This window comes from Larimichthys crocea, chromosome XVI, assembly GCF_000972845.2.
Source record: "Larimichthys crocea isolate SSNF chromosome XVI, L_crocea_2.0, whole genome shotgun sequence".
Lineage (NCBI taxonomy): Eukaryota > Metazoa > Chordata > Actinopteri > Sciaenidae > Larimichthys > Larimichthys crocea.
The window spans coordinates 9,863,236-9,883,068 of NC_040026.1; the positions used below are offsets into that span (position 1 = coordinate 9,863,236).

At 39.5% G+C, this 19,833-nt stretch overlaps 3 protein-coding genes across 6 annotated transcripts in view; 1 reads left to right on the forward strand and 2 right to left on the reverse strand.

Annotated features, from left to right (window-relative positions):
• dcun1d3 (defective in cullin neddylation 1 domain containing 3) overlaps positions 1 to 1,169 on the reverse strand; it is a 54,752-nt gene extending 53,583 nt beyond the window's left edge. For both annotated transcript variants that reach the window (XM_027289361.1, XM_027289360.1), the window contains exons 1-2: positions 1,069 to 1,169; positions 510 to 636 (exon numbers count right to left, since the gene is read on the reverse strand). The gene's annotated coding sequence lies outside the window, so the exon portion shown is untranslated. The remainder of the gene's footprint in view (positions 1 to 509; positions 637 to 1,068) is intronic.
• A 56-nt stretch (positions 1,170 to 1,225) lies between these two features.
• med24 (mediator complex subunit 24) lies at positions 1,226 to 11,739 on the forward strand. Of its 2 annotated transcripts, none has more exons than XM_019262347.2 (26): positions 1,226 to 1,337; positions 1,592 to 1,722; positions 1,817 to 1,899; positions 1,993 to 2,031; positions 2,115 to 2,188; positions 2,539 to 2,762; positions 3,008 to 3,119; positions 3,270 to 3,420; positions 3,594 to 3,707; positions 3,892 to 3,945; positions 4,075 to 4,157; positions 4,299 to 4,385; positions 4,582 to 4,693; positions 4,898 to 5,040; positions 5,271 to 5,308; positions 5,430 to 5,512; positions 5,755 to 5,933; positions 7,084 to 7,183; positions 7,597 to 7,772; positions 7,882 to 8,146; positions 8,300 to 8,481; positions 8,561 to 8,654; positions 8,847 to 8,946; positions 9,976 to 10,056; positions 10,987 to 11,135; positions 11,380 to 11,739. In XM_019262347.2, the coding sequence occupies exons 2-26, from the start codon at positions 1,593 to 1,595 to the stop codon at positions 11,494 to 11,496; spliced, it is 2,970 nt and encodes a 989-aa protein (XP_019117892.1). In that variant the 5' UTR covers positions 1,226 to 1,337; position 1,592; the 3' UTR covers positions 11,497 to 11,739. The 2 variants fall into 2 exon arrangements, with proteins under 2 accessions (XP_019117892.1, XP_010734584.1); XM_010736282.3 differs by having other exon boundaries at positions 1,227 to 1,337; positions 4,594 to 4,693.
• A 385-nt stretch (positions 11,740 to 12,124) lies between these two features.
• csf3a (colony stimulating factor 3 (granulocyte) a) lies at positions 12,125 to 14,734 on the reverse strand. Of its 2 annotated transcripts, none has more exons than XM_010736283.3 (5): positions 14,637 to 14,734; positions 13,994 to 14,166; positions 13,248 to 13,355; positions 13,010 to 13,156; positions 12,125 to 12,919 (listed from the first exon to the last, which is right to left on the reverse strand). In XM_010736283.3, the coding sequence occupies exons 1-5, from the start codon at positions 14,650 to 14,652 to the stop codon at positions 12,728 to 12,730; spliced, it is 636 nt and encodes a 211-aa protein (XP_010734585.1). In that variant the 5' UTR covers positions 14,653 to 14,734; the 3' UTR covers positions 12,125 to 12,727. The 2 variants fall into 2 exon arrangements, with proteins under 2 accessions (XP_010734585.1, XP_010734587.1); XM_010736285.3 differs by lacking the exon at positions 14,637 to 14,734 and adding an exon at positions 14,404 to 14,623.
• Between the last annotated feature and the right edge of the window lie 5,099 nt (positions 14,735 to 19,833).

The following is a 19,833-nucleotide window of genomic DNA, read 5'->3' on the forward strand; positions in this document are numbered from 1 at the left end:
TGAGCTAAAGTTAGCTAGGTAGCTGTGATGATGGGTTTTCGCAGTACAATGAACTCTGTAATTACTGCTAGCTAAATGGGTCGGTGTATCATCCATTTATTAAATTATTCCATTCGATCTGGAAAACAAATAATGGAAAAACTGCTTTAAATTAAATTTGTATGGGCACCAAAAAAGGAGAATAACTGTGTGTGTGTCCCATTATAAAGTTAAATTGAATAAAATAGAAAAACAAAACTTGATTTCTTGATTTACACATTTCTGACTTACATTTATGCATGAAAAGGTGAAATGCTATCAGTTATTTTAGTGTTCATGACATCTTCATGACAGACTTCGGCATTGATGTTTAAAAAGTTACACATCACACGTTATCACATTTCTTGAGGGGAAAGAGAGTTTTTGTCTTTGTGTGTGATGTCCGTTTGTAAAGCAGTGACATTCAGTTTTATATTCACTAACAACATATGCTCAAAATGATCCCCACATCCGGACAGCTACTACCTTACCTTTTTACTTTACATAATCTCTTCTAGTGTGCATCTGTATGTGATCATGATGCTGCCTCTGTAACCCCTCCATCACTGATGAAGGTTAGGATGAGGAGTCCTGGAGGTTCTGTGGTGATGGGGCACACTGGATAACACACACAAAAAAAGACAGAGTTTGGAAAGACATCTCACAAAGTCATACAGTTATTTTTTGCTCGCTAATGAAGCTGCTTTGACGACGGTGACCGCTGGATGTCGCTCTACAAGGTGAGCGTGTCAAACCAAAGAGTCAGTGCATGTATCAAACTATTCTTAGTCTATCACAGGACGACTGTTTAAACTCTAAAAAATGTTCACAAACTTTTAAGTTGGTTTGTTTTTCGTGGTTATCAGATAACTCAAGACTACAAAACACTTTTTCCTTTTTATAGCCTACCAAAAGCCAAACTGTTCTCCGCATTGAGGAGTGACACACGGCTGGTAATAAATAATTTGTGAGTATTTCTCCAGTTTAACCCCTGGAGATAATGTTTTTATCTCTTCTTTATGCTGTCAAATGATTTTTTTTTTTGCTCACCTTCCTCCTCTGACTTGAGCTTCGACTGTTAAACTTGTAAAGTGCGCCATCTTGTGATAAGTCATCGACGTTACCAACCGTCAACCGTTGAGCGCTCTCTGACCAATCCGCGAAGAGTACACTGAGACGTCACGACGTTAACCAATGAACGCTTACGTTTTTGTTTTTGTTTTATTTTTTTTACAACAAAAATGGCGTTCTTTGCGTTGTGAAGCAGAGAAGCTACAAACAAATATATTTTATGTTTTGAGCAACTAAAAAAACGTCAGGTAAGCATACAATGTAGTAATAACGCAAGCGCGGGTGTGTTTTATGTTATTTGCTGTGGCCCTTGTTTCCACGGCTTTATTTTAATTTATTATTTAATCAATGAGCTCGGCAGCTAACGGCTAACGTCAGCTAGACAGTTATAATGAATAAGGTAGCTAAAGCTAGTGTGCGATCCTTCTACTAAATGGGTTTTAGTGGCTGTTTCTTGGAGATTAATATTATTTTTTAACCTGTGTGGACCGTGTCTAACCAGGATGAAGGTGGTCAATCTCAAGCAAGCCATACTACAGGCATGGAAGGAGCGTTGGAGTGACTACCAGTGGGCTATCAACATCAAGAAAAACTTCCCAAAGGGAGCAACATGGGACTATCTTAACCTCGCAGGTCAGAGGAGGCCATCATGCAAATGATTTGACTTCACACCACGTACCTTGTTGTTATTTCTGATGTGGCTTTAAATGCTGTTTGTGTACTCCAGAGGCCCTGATGGAGCAGGCGATGATCGGCCCCTCTCCTAACCCCCTTATTTTGTCCTACCTCAAATATGCTATAAGCTCACAGGTGAGAGGAAAAAGCACTCATGAAGAATTATTTAACCGAGCAGTGTGTCAAACTGCACTTGCAAGTTGTGAACCATACCATCTTTCTCTGCAGATGGTGTCTTATTCAAGTGTGCTTACAGCCATCAGCAAGGTAATCTGTGCTTGATTTAAAAAAATAATCAATGTTACTATAAAATGTAAGTGGTTCTCATGTTTATGTCTCTTTTCTGATAGTTTGATGATTTTTCCCGGGAGCTGTGTATCAAATCGCTGTTGGAGATAATGGACATGTTTTGCCATCGTCTTAGGTATGAAAAATGACAGCCCTCCTTTATCAGTATTATCCCTTAATATTACATTTGTAACAAGGCCGATGCAGGACTGCATCAATGTTTCATTTCTGTAAAGTCAATCATAACACCCAGAATATCATCTGCAGGGTATCTGTGTTCACTGCTTTTATACTATAAACAAACCTGACATATCCTAGATCTTCTCCAGAATGCTTTTGCCAAGTCTTTGGTCTGTGCTAAAAGAAGTTACCAAGATCAGTCATGTTTCACAAGTTGAACCTTTAGTTTAGGTCAACTTGAAAAAACTAAATATTTCCTCCCATTTAAACACTCTGACCCTTTTGCTCTTATATCTGATTATAAAGCTGTCATGGGAAAGCAGAGGAATGCATCGGGCTGTGCCGGGCTCTGCTGGGAGTGGTAGTGTGGCTGCTGCAGGGCTGTGCCTGGTACTGTGAGAAGCTGAGAGAACTGGGTCCATCAGCCAGCACAGAAGGCATTCTGAGAGCGTGCCAGGAGAGGCTTAACACTCTGATGACCAGCACCAAGAACAGAGCCCTGGTTCACATAGCACGGCTAGAGGATCAAGGTAATTGTGTGTTTGCATAAGATGGCGCAAAAATGCATTAGGGCACCACACAAACCAATATGATGGTGATTCTGCCCTGCCAAAGCTACATGAGGACAGTCTGAAAATTTAAAGTGACAATTGACAGCGATTGTCTAAAAAAACTTAAATATTGTTTTTATTAGATTAGTTTCAATCAAATCATATTGGGCATGATTGTTATGAGCTAGACAGCTTACGGTGTTTCGGCTGCCTTTCCTCTGCAGGTTCCTGGAGCACTGTAGAACAATCAATGCTGAAAGTGACCGATGGCTTCAGTGCTGTGCAAAACCAGACGCTGAGAACCAAACTAGAGGAGAGCTTGTCACTTGTAAAAGGGTGAACATTTTAACCGCATTCTTAAATATTGAATACACACAGTGCTGTTTAACTTGTGCATGATACTGCTCAGCCATGATGTGGCAATATTCTAATTGAAAGATCATCGCAATGAATTTTCCTTGTGCCAACTCTTCCCTCTTTCCTCAGTATTCCCCTGATGCTGTCGGTACAGTGTGACCCTCAGATGCATGCCTCTTTCCCATCAGTCCACGCCTTCATCATGCTGGAAGGGACCATGAATCTGACTGGGGAGACACAGCCACTGGTGGAGCAACTGATGATGATCAAGAGAATGCAGGTGCCGAGAAATGTTGTTGTTACAAACAATACATTGGCTGTTGGAAGACAACACTTCTTTTGTTTTAGATTCAAAAGTATCTCTGTTACACTGGCCAGATATAAGACTGTATGTCTGCTGTTCTAAGTGTTTTATTTTATCAGCTATCGTCTCATATTGTATGTCTTCCACAGAGAATCCCTGCTCCTCTTTTTGTCCTGGAGATCTGGAAGGCCTGCTTCACTGGCCTCATCGAGTCACCAGAGGGCACAGAGGAGCTCAAATGGACTGCCTTCACATTCCTTAAAGTAAGACCTATTCCTAACAAAGAAAATCAATTAAGTATATTAAGGTAAAATAAGAAACTGATTTATATTGGATATGGAATTATTCAAAATAGTTGCTTCTATATGCACCAGAATTCATGCGTCGTCACATCTGTGCACATGCAACTCAACCACACCTCAACATTTTCTTCTTTATTTATGTTAGATCCCTCAAGTTCTGCTCCGACTAAAGAAGTATCCTCAGAGCGACAAAGGACAGGTAAAACTGACACAATCATGAGCACTTAATATAGACAAACAGCCACAGTTCAAGAACAGCACCGATGTTTAAAATGTAATGTGATGAACATTCACTATCACTTTCAAACACGGCAAATGTATTTTCCAGGACTTTATGGACGATGTGAATATCGCATTTCAGTACCTACTCAAGCTCACACCACTATTGGACAAAGCGGATCAGAGATGCAAGTAAGTGCTCCGAAATCTTGCTCTGACCATTTTTCATAGCCCGTAATCTCATTTCAAAACAGTTTCAACAAGAAAGCCAGCTAAATATTTGGTAAGCCAGTAACATGACACCTATTGTTTTTCCTCTGCTTCTTTACATAGTTGCGACTGCCTCGGCATGCTCCTACAAGAGTGTAACAAGCTTGGTCTGCTATCCGATTCAAATACGACCTGCCTCACTTCTAAACGGTACGGGCTCCCACCTCATAATGAACACGTGTGACACCTGTTTTCTGAACTCTTTTTGGTTGATGCGATCACGGATGAAATATTGTTCACCATATTCACACAATACACCATATTCCTCCCCAACCCCATCCGCCCCACCTCTGTCACTACTTTGCCCCTCCCTTCCCGTCCCTCTCCCATTGCAAATTTGATTCAGGACCGAGGACAGGGAGTTCGCCCCAAGGCTAAAGACAGCTGAAAATGCTAACATCCAGCCTAACCCAGGTCTAATCCTGAGGGCGGAGCCCACCGTCACCAATATTCTCAAGGTACTGTACAGGGATTTCCCAGTATTGATGTAATGCTGGTGATTAATAGTCTGGTCGGCACTAAGTAATGTTCAAGATCTGTACAACAATTCAGGAGATAAGATAAGAAATAACGCAAGTGTTAAGTGATTCTCAAAGATCACTATAACAAATACACCTCTTGTAAAAAGAACAAATGGTCATAACTCGTCCTTTCTCGTTCAGACAGTAGATGCAGACCACTCCAAGTCCCCAGAGGGTCTTTTGGGAGTCCTGGGACACATGTTGTCCGGAAAGAGCCTCGATCTGCTCTTAGCAGCTGCAGCAGCCACTGGGAAACTCAAGTCCTTTGCCAGGAAGTTCATTAAGTGAGTAAATGCATAATAGAGTTGCAAGTTAAGACAAACTGTCCACGCCATCACCAGAATCATGGCTCATAATGACTTGCATACTTGTTTAAAATGATATTTTAAAGGGTGCAAGATTGTTGTGTTAGAGTGTTTATCCATTTGGAAAGTCCGGTCAGCAGAGGAAGCAGATAGTTAACAAGATGTTTGATGTCTTGTAATGTGTGTTTTTTCCTTTCTTTTTGTTCTAGACTTAATGAGTTTCCCAAGCATATCAGTGGCGAAGGATGTAAGTTCAAACACAAGAGTGACGTTTTCCAAAAGTGGGATTTTCTTTCCTTAATGCTGATGCTTGATTGATCGAATGAGACATTAACGTTGAGGATTTTTTTCCTCCTCTTCTCCCTCAGCCAAGTCTGCGTCAGTACGGGCTCTGCTCTTCGACATCTCCTTTCTCATGCTCTGCCATGTGGTGCAGACGTACGGTTCTGAGGTTAGTTCATGACAATTTTAAGCTAGTAAGAAAAAAGGTACAACGATGTTCTGTGTGGATTTTATATAAGTTGAGCCTGCTCTTTCAGCATTATGCCACAAGAGGTCCAAAGAGGACTGTGCAGCATCTCTGCTTGTTGAATAGAATATTCTAGATTAAATCTGTGTCTGCTCTCCGTGTTAGCTGATTAATCCTAGATTGATTCTTACAGCACACGGCTGTCCTGTATCTCCCCTTTCCAGGTCATCCTGTCAGACCCCAGCCCTTCAGGGGAGACGCCTTTCTTTGAAACATGGCTGCAGACATGCATGCCTGAGGAGGGCAAGACTCTGAACCCAGACCACCCCTGTTTCAGACCAGAGCCTGGCAAAGTGGAAAGCCTGGTCACCCTGCTGAACAACTCCTCAGAGATGAAATTAGTGTAAGTTGCAGACTGATCTGTAATTAAATAACAGTTTGTGTGAAAATTCCCTTTTATATGACAATCACTCAACCTCACCTCAATGATGTAAATTTTCCATAAGATTACATATTTAATAAAAAAGCACGTCTTAGTAACACTTATATTTAGCATTTACATTTAAATATCTCAAATATCTAGGAACACAGATTAAATCAAAAATAGATGATCAGTCTGATTTACATACTTCCATCACTATGGTCAAGCTACTAACTGTCATACCAGGTACGTAAAATAGAAACTGCTTTTTTCCGAGACACGGCTAGTCATACTTTTTGCATAGTAGAAGGACCACAGTTGGCAAAAAAAATGGAGAAGTCATGCGTTATGTGATATACATATAACCACCATATGTTGGAGTTTATCTCACAGCATTTTGGTTGGTCATCTGGGCCTCAATGGCCTTAGTTCAGCTTTGGGTTGCGGATAAATATGGGAAAGAGTTTTTTTTTAAAACCAGAAGAAATTCCTAATGCCATGATAGAGCCTGACCTTTGGCCTACAAAATCACTCAACTCCAGTCTATGTGGCGTCATGCTGGAATGTAAAGACCTAGAGATAGCTGTCACTACATTTAAGTGTTTATGAATGTGAACTATTAACTCTTCCTGTGGGCATCCATAACTGGATGTCTGTCATAGAAATTATAATTTACTTCAAATGTAAAATAACACTTAAAACATCCTTTTATAGCTATCTACATTCGTACATATTTTGTACTACAATATAGTAATTATTAAGCCATTATAGTCATTCCAACAGCTGTCCGACTCTTTAACACCAGCATGACTTAATTTCTTTCTTCAGCTTTTTTTTTGTATACATTTCTTCCTTGTGAGTAATTTATCATCTACCTTGTGTATATGAGCTACTGTTAAAAAAAAAGTATTTCCTCAGTGTCATTAAAGTCTTGCCTTGCCTTGTGGGTTCTAAATAGGGGAATTTAAGTTTAATGTTTATTTAAAAAGAGTCAAGTAATAAACATAAAAAAATAACAAAATATTGCTTGTAATGTTTGTCGAAAATGTTTATTTACTAAAGCAAATGTCTTAAACATGTCCAGGCATACCCAAATTACACAACTTCTTCTGACATTTCTCTGTCGTGACAGTCAGGTGAAATGGCATGAGATCTGCCTCAGCACTCCAGCAGCTATTTTGGAAGTTTTGAATGCGTGGGAGAATGGTGTTCTCTCCGTGGAGGCAGTACAGGTGTGTCCAGCTTTAATCTCCTTACTATACATATTTTTTTTCCATTGTCTTCCTGTGACTGGAAATGAGATTTCCTGAGTGTCATTGTTTCATATGAAGCTACCAGTAACCTCCCTAACAAACTGCATATCTAAGAATTTTCTTTCCTGCTTTAGTGATTTGACTCATTAGTCAAGTGGTGGTGACGTATTCTGTGGAAACTGCGGATAACAATGTGTAACAGACTTGCAAAAGCAGTGACGTCTAGAAATCGTATAGGTGTTGGCAACTTGTCATTTATTCCCTTTTCCTTTTAAAGTTTCTGTATTATGCAACGTGGAAGAATGTAACTTCAGTTAGAATCTCTTCTCCTTGACCGTAACCGCATCCTTCCTTCTTCTTTAAATGCCTTTGTCATCCTTCTCTGAGTAAAGAAGATCACTGACAACATCAAGGGGAAAGTGTGCAGTATGGCAATATGTGCGGTGGCCTGGCTGGTGGCCCATGTCAGGATGCTAGGGAGAGACGAGAGGGAGAAGCCTCAGACTATGATCCGACAGCTTGTGACCCCGCTGTATGGGGAGAACACACTGCAGTTTTACAATGAACGGTACAGACACACCCATTCACAAGCCCATGATCACATGTGGATGAATGTTTCAGTCTCCTTTGTTATCTGCGTTAACACTTACGCCCACTCTCCCCTGCACTCCCACCAGCGTGATCATTATGAGTTCCATCATGGAGCACATGTGTGCTGACGTCTTCCAACAAACTGCAGCGACCCTGCGACCCCCGGTGGAGGGCCAGGAGCCGATCCCCTACCGTAACCTGCTGCCGGCAAAAGACCCCATCCACACGGCCCTCAGCAAGCAGTTCCAGGTGGTGTTGCGGAAAGGCTGGGTGGACAGCCGGGCACTGCATCTGTTTGAGAGTCTCCTCAACATGGGCGGGGTGTTCTGGTTCACTAACAATTTGGTCAAGGTAGGAGGTCCGAGAAAAGGTGTTGATAGCTTGAGGATCAGCATCAGCAACACTGGCTGTATTTAAAGGCTGCCACTAGCAATATTTCTGACCAATTATGGAACAACGCTTGTTAACTAGTCTTAACTTGTGGAGCACTGTGTCTTATTTCAGGAGCTACTAAAGGAGACTCGACAGGAGTGGGCTGATCGAGTGGTGGAGTTACTCTACAGCATCTTCTGCCTGGACACTCAGCAGATCACCCTCACCTTGCTGGGTACCATCCTGCCCAACCTTCTCACAGACTCTGCTCACTGGCAGAGCCTGGCCGACCCACCTGGAAAAGCACTTGCCAAGTAAGAGAATACCTTGATGTTGAGCAATTTTGGCATTTTGGGAGCTGTTCTCAGCTATGCTCTCCTTGATACTCCTCAGGTTGTGTGTGTGGTGTGCACTCAGCTCTTACTCCTCTCATCACAAAGGATCGTTCTCGGCTCGGCAGCGCAAAAGGCAGCGAGAAGATATCGAGGTAAAACGCAAGGAGACAAAGCGATGAGCGTGTCATAAGAAAGCTATTTTCAGCTTGAAAAACTGACATGCTGAAGGTTTTGAATACTGCAATATCATTCATTGTAATTGGTAATGACACTAAAAATAAGTAGGACAGCAATAGATATTAATGATTTTGAATGTGGTCTAACATTTATATTTTTGCTTGCAGGACTACAACAGCCTCTTTCCACTGGATGACACCCAGCCCTCTAAACTCATGCGTCTGCTTAGCTCCAATGAAGATGAGCCTGTAGCTCTCTCCAGTCCAGGTCAGTCTATTAACGTCTGGGTTTTAATGCATGGTTGAATTTTGAAGCCTGTGACCTCTCAGTCATTCATCTGAGCTGTGGATAATGCAAATATCAGATGACTTGAAAAAAGTTCTTTCTAAGTCCATGTTATCGGCAAGTTGCTTCTTGTAAGCACTTTTTCGCTAAATCGGAGAAGCTTAAATTAAATCTTGCGGTTGTTATGATCAGATCTGTCTTAACATTAATTATGTGTACACTTGTTCTGACTTGAGCACTGCAGTCTAATGTGAATTTTTTGCAGCACTAAACAGGTGGGAGATTTTGAGCGGAGCGGAGGTGTATTTTGGTTCCAAACCACTTTCAACATGATGCATGGTTCAGACCTTTAACTTTAGTTTTAGCTTTGGTTGCATTAAAAAAAAAAAAAAATTCCAGAGAGGTGTGAAAGATCAGCATCTTGCATGACCTTAAATAAAAAAACAGTTTCAGTCTTAATAATACCAAACAGAGTTTATAGATAAAACATTTTCTTAAGTGCAATGAGCTCCACCTATTTAACCCGCAAGAGACATTTAGAGTCATTTAGAAACATCCTTTACAAGATGCTTTCGTCACACTTTTTTTTTCCTCATTTCTTTTTTATGTAAAATTGTTGTTACATCTGGAATATGGTTAATTTTTTTATTTATAGTTGTTTAAAATTCGATTAAAATGAAAGTACTTTTAGACTAATGGCAAATTGACTTCTGTTTTAAATGTATGGACAATAACACCACACCTTCATCTTTTAAAGAAATTGAAATGTGAAACAATAACAAAGTTATTTTAGGAAGAAAATAATATTATGTAAGACTGCTGTGTAAGGAAGCCGTTAAGACTTTCACAACCTTTAGACAAGATTGCAATTTGTAAACCATCAACACAATAGTTACAGTAAGTTCAACTTCCCTGTTGACATTCTATTTTGTGTAGAATTTTTTTTTTTTTTTTTTTTAAGAAAGTGAAATGAAACAAAATGTGTTTTTCACACCATGTGTTGTCTCGCAGGAGACCGATCTATGAGCAGTTCCCTGTCCGCCTCCCAGCTCCACACTGTCAACATGAGGGACCCTCTCAACCGAGTCCTGGGTGAGAACTCTGTCCACACATGCAGCAGAGAGAAAAGATCCAACATCTGCACGCTGTGTGCCTCCCTTGCAACCTAATTTTTGAGTCAATTAGATACAAAGACAAATGAAAGCTTTGAAGGTGTTCTGTCTGCTTTTGGTGGGCCAGACCTTTCAATTTGTCACCCAACTGAAGGCAAAAAGTTCCACTTAAAGCGATAATTTAAACCAGCACAGGCACAACTAACATGACAATGATGTTTTATTGTATTTGAGTGGAAGAAAAGTTTTATGGGTTTATTGATGTGCTGAAGTTACTCATTACTGGAAATTAAGTTTGTGGAGGCGTATGGCTGTGTCATAGGATGATATATCATGCGGTGATAAAGAAATGTTGCTTCATATTATGCTCTAGCTTTTATTTTGTTGTATTCTAAAACACAATCTTTACAGAAATGACTGGTCATTTGGGACAATGTCTTGTATCAGGCGAATACAGGCAGAAAATTTGCATGAAGGCAACACAAACAAACAAACACGGAGCCCATTCCTAAAAGAGGGGCTACTTCTGTTTCACTACTACTACTCCTGGATAAGTCTTGGCTATGAACAGTCTGACACAGACATTGCAATAGTTAGCACACCATGTGGCAAACAATCATGAAGATGGAAGGTAAAAATGTAACAAGAAATAGACCTTTCCATGTGCAATCAACTTAAATATAATATGTACAGAACTGTACAGTGGCACACCAAAGACAATGATTACATATAAAAATAACAAAGATGTGTGAAATATTGCAAACACTTAAAAAATGCTTAGACAATAAACTAGAAATTAAATCATTCACAGAAAATGTGCCAAGTCATGGTATTTGGTCATGGCATAGTCTGCTGAAGGGATAATTCTCTTAGTCATGACCATATTCATACTATGTTCTCTTCTCCTCAGCCAACCTTTTCCTCCTAATTTCATCCATCGTGGGCTCCAGGATGGCAGGACCTCACACCCAGTTTGTGCAGAGTTTTATGGAGGAGTGTGTTGAGTGCCTGGAGCAGGGAAGCCGTGGAAGCATCCTGCAGTTTATGCCTTTTACCATGGTGAGTTTCAAGCTGGAAGGAGAAGAAAGTGGGAGGACAGGCCAGACAGGTTTAGAATTAAGAGGGAGATAAGATGACTGTTGCATCAGATCTTATTTATTCAAGTGTTGAATCCTGCTGATTACAGACACATTTCTGAGGAACAAGTGCTTTTAGGGAAGAGACTTGAGCAACATGATGACGTTCGACCTGTTTGAGACATGCTACAGCTGTAGAACAATGATATGTCTGTTTGTGCATGCAGGTTTCAGAGCTGGTGAAACTGCCGGCTCTGGCCAAACCTAGAGCTGTCCTGGCCATGACTGACCTGACACTGCCACTGGGGAGGAGAGTAGCTGCCAAAGCCATCTCTGCTCTGTAAACTGTGCGGTTATATTTTACCATTGGCCTAGTGGGTGAAGTACAGCCAGTGGTTAAAAAAAGCCCAAGTTAATCCTTCATCATGTGCTGAGAGCAGCTCTGAACCTGGCTGGATCATCGCTTTAAAAGGATTGTCTTTGTTGGAACAACACGTTTATAACCATGTCTCTGTAAACACTGTTTTGCTATTGTTTTTTATGTTTTTCACACAAATAAATGTGTAAATAAGTTTTAAAATAAAATTTAAAAAATCCAGTAATAGAAAATCCTCCCTTTTATTGTATGGTTAAGATCACGTTATGGTTATCTCAGATTTGGAAGTTACCGTAAATTTTATAAAAATCAGACCACCATGAGTCAGTTGAATGGTCACATGTTGGTGTGGCTGCCACATGACACTACGTACAACAACTTCGAATCATCCTCTGAGTGACCAAAGCTCGTGGTCATCGGACTTTTCATCCACTTCTTGCAACTTCCTCAAGGAAATCTGTCTGGTAGTGTCACAAAGCCTTCTTATTTCACTTTTAGTTACACTTCTCTATTACAAAGATGGCTGGATGAGATGGCATTCGTCAGCAGTGCCCGATGTAAGTGTGTGTGATCATTGATGAAACGGAACTATTCCCTTTTCAGGAAAGAGGGTTTTTTTTTTTATTGAAAAATTAAAAAATACAAACATGTACAGTGTTATTTAAAGTTCAATTATACAAAAATTCATACAAAAATAAAAATGTAAAGGCTTTTTCATTTCAGCATCTTACAAAATGTATAATTAATCTCCTGCTTGCATAGACAGGAAGGCTTTTCTTTAAGCTGTCTTTACACACATTTATTTTTTATTAAACTCAGCTACAGTATAGAGAGAAGTATTAGTGTATTTTTTTTGTTTTATCAAAACGGAAATACATATTGTTTGTTTTGGCAGACTGATAAATGATTTCATTTTCAGTTGTTGCTCTGTGATGTAGACTTAATTTAAGAAGATCAGAAGAGGTTAGCAGGCCAGTGTTAAAACCAAAGTTGCCTCAACTGTAAAGAAAACAGACTGAGGGACAAAACTTTGCTATCAAAAATAAATAATCCATACTTAATAAATACATACAGATAGATTGATATAAATAGAAAGACAAATAAATAATTTTTAACAAGAAAATAAATAATAATAAATATAATAATAATAAACGGCAGGATGTTGTACGTTTTGGACATGAGACTATGGCACCCAGTGGTTAGATCTCTGTCTCCTCTTCTTTGTTCTGGATCAGACTCCTGAGGCTGCGGTCCACGTCCTGGCCAAAAGATTGGAGCTGCACCAGAATCAGGTGTGCTGCCACCTGAACCTCATATTCCCCTGGTAGGTTTAAGGTGACGGGGGTTGGAGTGGGCAGCACCACAGTCTCTCGTTGGACAGTTTTCAGCAACTGCAAAGCACAAAACATCCATCATAAAGGTGCCAAAAAGCAAAGATGATTTGTCAAAGAAAACACTGTGATTTAAAAGTATTCTCCTACCTTATTGGTCTTAATGACGAGGTCCCTAATGTCAGCCATCAGCTCGGTCAGTTTGTCGTTTTTATCCAGGTGAGGGGAGTCAGAAGCTTGCTGCAGTAAGGCCCGATGCAGCTGAAGACCCTCAGACATGCGACTCAAACTGGTCTCCTAATAGGACAGAACAAACTATTCATGTTGTCTATTTTTTTTTAGACTCTCAATTCATTTACAAAAATATATTCCGCTTGAAGATGCTTACCACACTGAAGTTTTCTGATACAGGTCTGAGTACAGGGGCAGAGGGGATGCCGATGGTGGCCGCCATGATAACAAGCTTTGCATTTTCTGAGGAATTGAGTTTGAGACCCTGCGATAGAGAGTGATGGTATGGAGATGTTATGGATAGATTACATCTTGGCACTCAACTGGAATCACACATTTCCTTCATATGCTGCTGATTATTATTTGCAAAATTCAAGATGGTGGCAGACGTACTGGTAAGTAACAATAGAAATAGCTCATTTCTACAACTTTTTGTTGTTTAATCTGGATAATTTGTCATATTTCATAAGTGCATCATAGGCTGCATGAGTGCTGTCTAGCCTGGCAATGTTAAATGAATGTAAGCAGCATAAAATGGAAATACTTAAGTACTTTAAAATTATACTTAAGTACAGTACTAGGTGTAAATGAGTAAAACTAAACTGGTAATGAGACATAGAGACAATTATGCTGGTCCTACAAATAGCCTAGTACTATAATCACTAACAAATAATCACATTTATTTTGTTTTATTTACAACTTCTTGCATACATAAAGCACAGTCATACCTGCATAACTTATTAGCTATCAATAAATATCCACATTTCAGACTTTAATCCATGGATCAGGACAGTAACAGAGGCTCAGTGCTGACTATCAGTGCTCATACATACAGTTTAATGATCCATAGCTGTGCCTAAAACATTTTAAAAACGAAACAACGCCATCAGGCCTTCGTCTCACCTCTGAGTGGATGCAGGATTTGTGCGTGTCGGGAATGGAGAGCAGGATCTTTTGTATCAACAAGCGGCTGCTCTCTACAATCTCCTGAGACTGCGGATCCGCAACAAGTGTGCCTACCCCCGGCAGAGGTGCGCTGCGGGCGAACGTGGCCATGTAGTAAGAAACGGCGAAAGCTGCAAGAGGAGGAAAAACCAAAATGTCAGCGACGAGGCATCAAAAACATCCAATCTGTGTTTGTGTGCGTGTGAGAAGGAGATTGTGTGTGTGTGGCAGAACAAAGCCCGACTCTCTCCTCAGCAGCTCCTCTGTGCTGCAGCGCCGGGCATGTCCACCCTCAGGCTGAATAGCTGCATGAGCTGAGAGTCAGTGTAATGTGAATCCCTAAGTCCAAAAGTGACTACAGCACTTACCCAGTAGAGATATGACAGTCTCAGCAGATGTAAACTAATAATAAACACACTTTTTTAAAACTCTAAAATAGATCCAGATGTTTTAAAAAAAATAACTTTATGTGAATTCCAGAGTTTAATACCAGAGGATAAACTAGTCCAAAGGTACTCTCCCTCAGAGTGTCAGCTGTGTCTGGATATGATCAGCACAGCAGAGAACTAAATTTCCCAAGCATTACCTCACTACTACTCACCAATCAGGATGTTCATGTCCTCTGTTAAGGAATGTCTTTAAGTATTGACCTCAGTGAACACTATTCATGATCGATAGTACTTATATATTTATACCATCTAGAGGGATTTCCCTTTTTTAGTCATATGAAGAGGAGTCTCATTATGAGTGAAGATTTCTGCGAAATTATTCTAAATTCCTAGTACTTCCTTTTTTAATCATAGCTTACTCAGGGTCCAAATTGTGGAATTATATATTAGTATTATTATTAATTAAATATACTGAATTATTGATTGGTAATAACAAAATTTGAGCACAATAATGAATATTTCTGTTAATTCATTTCACAATTTTGGTAGTATTTAATAGTATTTTAAGTATTTTTAATAGTACCATTTTTCAAACAATATCTACTACATATTACTTAGTATAACATAAAATAAAACAAAAAAAAAAAAGTTATACAGTGATGAACTAATCACATTTATGAAAATAAAATCAATTAATAAATAGTTTTTTTTTTCTGGTTGAACTTTCTTTCAACCGGAAGAATAAAGGTAACAAAAAAGAAAAGAAAGAAAAGGGTGACAATAGTGAAAGCAATTATTTCATCTTGTGCCTCCAAAGTAACACAACTCAAGACTTTTATTTTGAGAAGTGAAATTACTGACATTTTATAATGATGTAACACAGCTTGTAGTTTAAGTATGAGTCTAGTCAGTTGCACAGAACTCAAACACACGTAAAAAAGACAAAGAGGAAACAGGCATTTCCTCCAGAAAATTGTCAGAGGGGAAAAGGAAACTGCAAATCCTTTGTTTGGTCTTGTTTTGTTTTCTTATGTCATCTGTGGTCCCCGTGGGTGTTTTTGTATCATCTTGATGTATCATGTATGGAAAATTATCTTTTTTTTAGATGTTGTCTCATCATTAATAGATTGGAAAAATTGACATCTCACATTGAGACACATGTAACATAGTTCTCTGAACTATATTTATAAAGGCACAGTGTATTAGAGAAATAGTGAAAAGAGAATACAACAAGACAGACACAAGAGTGCCATCTGGTGGGTGTCTTTTACAAACTACACTTCAGCGTTGTGGTTACACTTTGCAAATCTTGTATATCAATTACAAATCTCTCAGAGTTCAAAGTTCAGTCACAGTCGCTGATTTAGTTGATAGAAATAGTTGATTTTAGTTGATCTTAGATACTGGGAAAATATATATTATTTGAAACTGTGAGGTTTTCAGGCAAACAACAAACATTACAGGAAGTTACTGCCCCTAACCAAGAAATATACACATACATGACTCCCCCCTAGAGGTGTTGGCAGGCTTACATCTTTTAGATTTACACTAGCCAGGCTAATTGTTTTCCCTGTTTCTAGTCTTTATGTTAAACTAAGCTGCTGACTCATGACATGAGAGTGATACACCTTAATCTTTGCAAGAAAGTGACTAGAACAATCTATTATTTTTCCACACCCACTTGTCCAGTAAATCTATTCTATTTAAAATTGTAAACACCATACCATTGTGATGAGAGTTATGTAATCACCTCATAGGTCAATCCTGTGTCTCTATTGTAGCAGATCGGTTTGCTTCATGCTCTGACACGAGGGCCCCTTGATCAGTCGGTGTAGCTATGTTACATCTGGCATGCTTGATAGGCTGTGAAGTGAAGCCGTCAAATCTGATCCCTGAAATCCACACTGGTCTGACCTCCAATCAATCCTGCACATGAAAGGAGGGCATTATTCACTGCTGAGGCCTCGCTCTATGGCCCCGTCAATGACCCAGTTGGAAACACTATTTCGTTGTAGCAGTGGAACAATGTGCGAGCTCGCCTTTGGCTGGGCAGAAAAAGGCTGCACGATCATGTCCTGCCTTTTTAACCCTTGAATCCATGCACTCTGATGCTTCTTTTCATCCGCAACACAGTGCCATCTTTGTGTTTGCTTGTTACAACACTAGCATTACAACAAGTGGAAAGATATCTGGTGCGTGACTTTCACTAGATTTAGTAGGCCTATGCTATGTTGTAGTCTGTGAAAGCTTTGCAGTAGGAATACGAATTTAAAATAAGGTTTTGCAGGTATGAAAAATACATGACTCTTTAATAGGCATTTAAAAGATGGAGCCACAGGTCAATCTGGAGGGCTAGATGAGGTCAAGAGGGGGTTTAAGATTGCAGGCAAGGACAGTATCTACAAAGAGAACAGAAGGGGGTTTTACATTTAGCCCTGACCTCTCAAATCTCTTACTTTTGTGACATACAGCCTTCTTTTTATGTTAGATTACCCAGGCAGCCATTAAAGCACATACGAGTCCAAACAAAAATGACCATAATATGACTCAATATTTAACAGATTTAGTAAAGGAAAGCAGTTTTAGGGTTAATCCTGGATCCTCAGACCACTTCTAGTTTATATAAAAGTTGTTAATATAAAATGGTTTCTGCTTTTTAAAAAGATAAATACTAAGATAAGTAAATGTAAATGATAAGTAAAACATTTTTTGTACTAAAAGCATTTTGCCAAAAGCAACTGGCAGTGATTCAGCTTAATATTAACACTAGTGTTGTTGATGCAGATCATCGATCCTGTGAACAGAAACCCTCTGGTGCTGGAATACCATTTGTGCTGAAATCTATCGATTTTTCCATAAAACTTTACTGTATATCAGAAACCGCCTGCTAAGACGCAAAATCATGAAAGTTTGATGTTCTTTGCTGGTATTCATTGATCTGATCCAAAGACAAGTCACTATGGTTACATCACAAGACCAAAACCAAGTTTTCATCACAGGTTGTCTGATTTCACAAGGAATCATATTAAAGCTGAGCTGTTCTTTTTCTCGGAAAAAGGCGGGAACAAGGAATTGCAAAATGTGTTTTAAATGGAATACGTACCCAGCCGGGAAGCTGCGTGTTGAAATTGTAAGATCGTAAATATAGTCTTCTCAGAGAGAGGAGGTTAGAAAAGGAATGGGAAGTTCCCAGGAAATTATCTCACAGGAAAGACAATCTTCTGACTCAGCCGGATTTGACCTAATCTTCTGATGGCGACTGAAACATTTAATAAGAAATCATCCATGTATTTTTTATGTTCTCAGTTTGGTTTTATAAATTTCACAAAAGATGAGGGTATATCCAGACTGAGAACCTTACATTACATTTATGTCATACTTAATAGTAGGTCTCTGAATCTAGATTTAGATTTATTATCTACACAGAAGTTTTGAACATACATATCCATGTACTCTTTAATAGTTATACACACATGTGCTGTATATCATGTTCATTAAACCTGTCAATAATCACATTTCAGCCATTTCACCTCATGTGCATATAAGTCATTAATGTCTGGAGTACACTTGTAATATGCATTTACTCAGTAATAGCTGCATAAGTGACAAATCCATGACATTTCAAAATAACATAACATAATAATATAGAGAAATTTCCACCCACTAAAAATACTGTTGCATGGATTAATATGCTCAAACAAGGGTGGATTACCAACATTACAGAGTGAGTAACTGCCAGGCAACATAAGCAACATGATTGTGATTTACTTTGTTAGTTATTTGATTATTTGCAGTTTAGTCATACCACTTAAACACAATTTAGAGAACGTTAACGTTGTAAGGGCTTGATGTTATTCCTGCAGTATTATTTTTAATTCTCGTGTCAATTCTTGTTTTCACAAGACCTGCGGTATGATAGTATTCCAGTTTGGTTTCTGGAACCAGGCAAACTATATTGGGGGATCAGGTGTGTGTTTAATAAGGGCCTACTGCTCATTTTGTCCCCAGGGCACACAAATCCAGTCTCGCTATGAACAGCTGTGCTTTTTATGAAACACTCCTGTTTGCTGTTACGATGCATGTTTTTATTCTGTATGTTTCTAGTGTGTATTATGTTTTGTTGCTGATCTTATGCACGTATGACATGTAAATGCTCATTTTAATGCGAAACCATTCCGATAAAGCCATTTATTTTCCTTACACTTTCACACTCTCTGCAACAGGGGGTGCTGTGTAACATGAAATGAGGCTGGGACCCTGCCTTTTCACCTTAGACGTCACTGAATGACAGTCACCTGAAGGATGTCCTTGTCACTCTCCTCAGTTGCAGCATCTTAGGTGTCACTTACCTTTTTTTTGGCTAAGCCAGAAAATCAGGTACCCACACAGGCCTTCATTGGGAGACCCCATGTGATCTCGGAGCCTGGAAACATTTTCACCTGCAACCCAATCCCAAACAGGGCCGCGCTCTGTGGGATTGGATGCGTCACCTTATCCCCCACTTTGTGTCCCATTACCCAGCAGTTGTAATGCTCACACCAGTGTAACGTGTCTAAGGTAGCAGGCGGGGCAAGCTGAGCTGCCCTGAAATTTAAATTAACCTCAGCGACATTTATGTGTGCTGGGGAACAGAGGTGTTACATTACCAGTACCCTCACTCCGGCCATGCACACACACCTGTCGTACATACAGGTGAACAAAAGAATGTGCGCACCCACATACTATACATCTGCTACAACTAGTTTTATGTTTATCTCTTCTAGTGGTCAGTCTCAGCCCTTAACAGTGGCTGGTTTCAAAGCCAGTCTGTTATCAGAGGATAGACGGAGCTGTGTGTGTGTGTGTGTGTGTGTGTGTGTGTGTGTGTGTGTGGCAGGAAATGTCAGAGAGAAAGACTTACCATCTATTTTTCAGTACTGTTGAACCTCCTGCTCGTCATGGGAGGCTGTGCCTAGGCTTCCTTAAGATTAACTCTGTCAAGATCATTATCGTTGTTTTCTGTTAAACAAACCCAGTCTGTTAATAGAAACTGTGGAGCATGGACACTGTTAAGCATGCAGTAACACAAAAAGAACATGTCTGAAACAAACTACGTCTGTACATAGAAGAAAACAGAGGAAATAAATCAACTTTTTCTTCTGGTGTTTTGAGGAAATTTCGGGAAGATTGATACCACTCTCACGCCTTTATGCTAAATAAGAAAATACAGCTTGCAGCAGGTTAGCTTAGCATAAAGACTGGAAGCAGAGGGAAACGTCTAGCCTAGCTCTATTGAAAGGTAGCAAAATCCGTTGAGCACATCTAAACTACCTCACCATGGTGTTATACTGTTGTTGTTTTTCTATTTTTCTATTTATTGTATATACTTTTTCTTAAATTTAAATTTGCCTTTACTTTGTATATTTTATG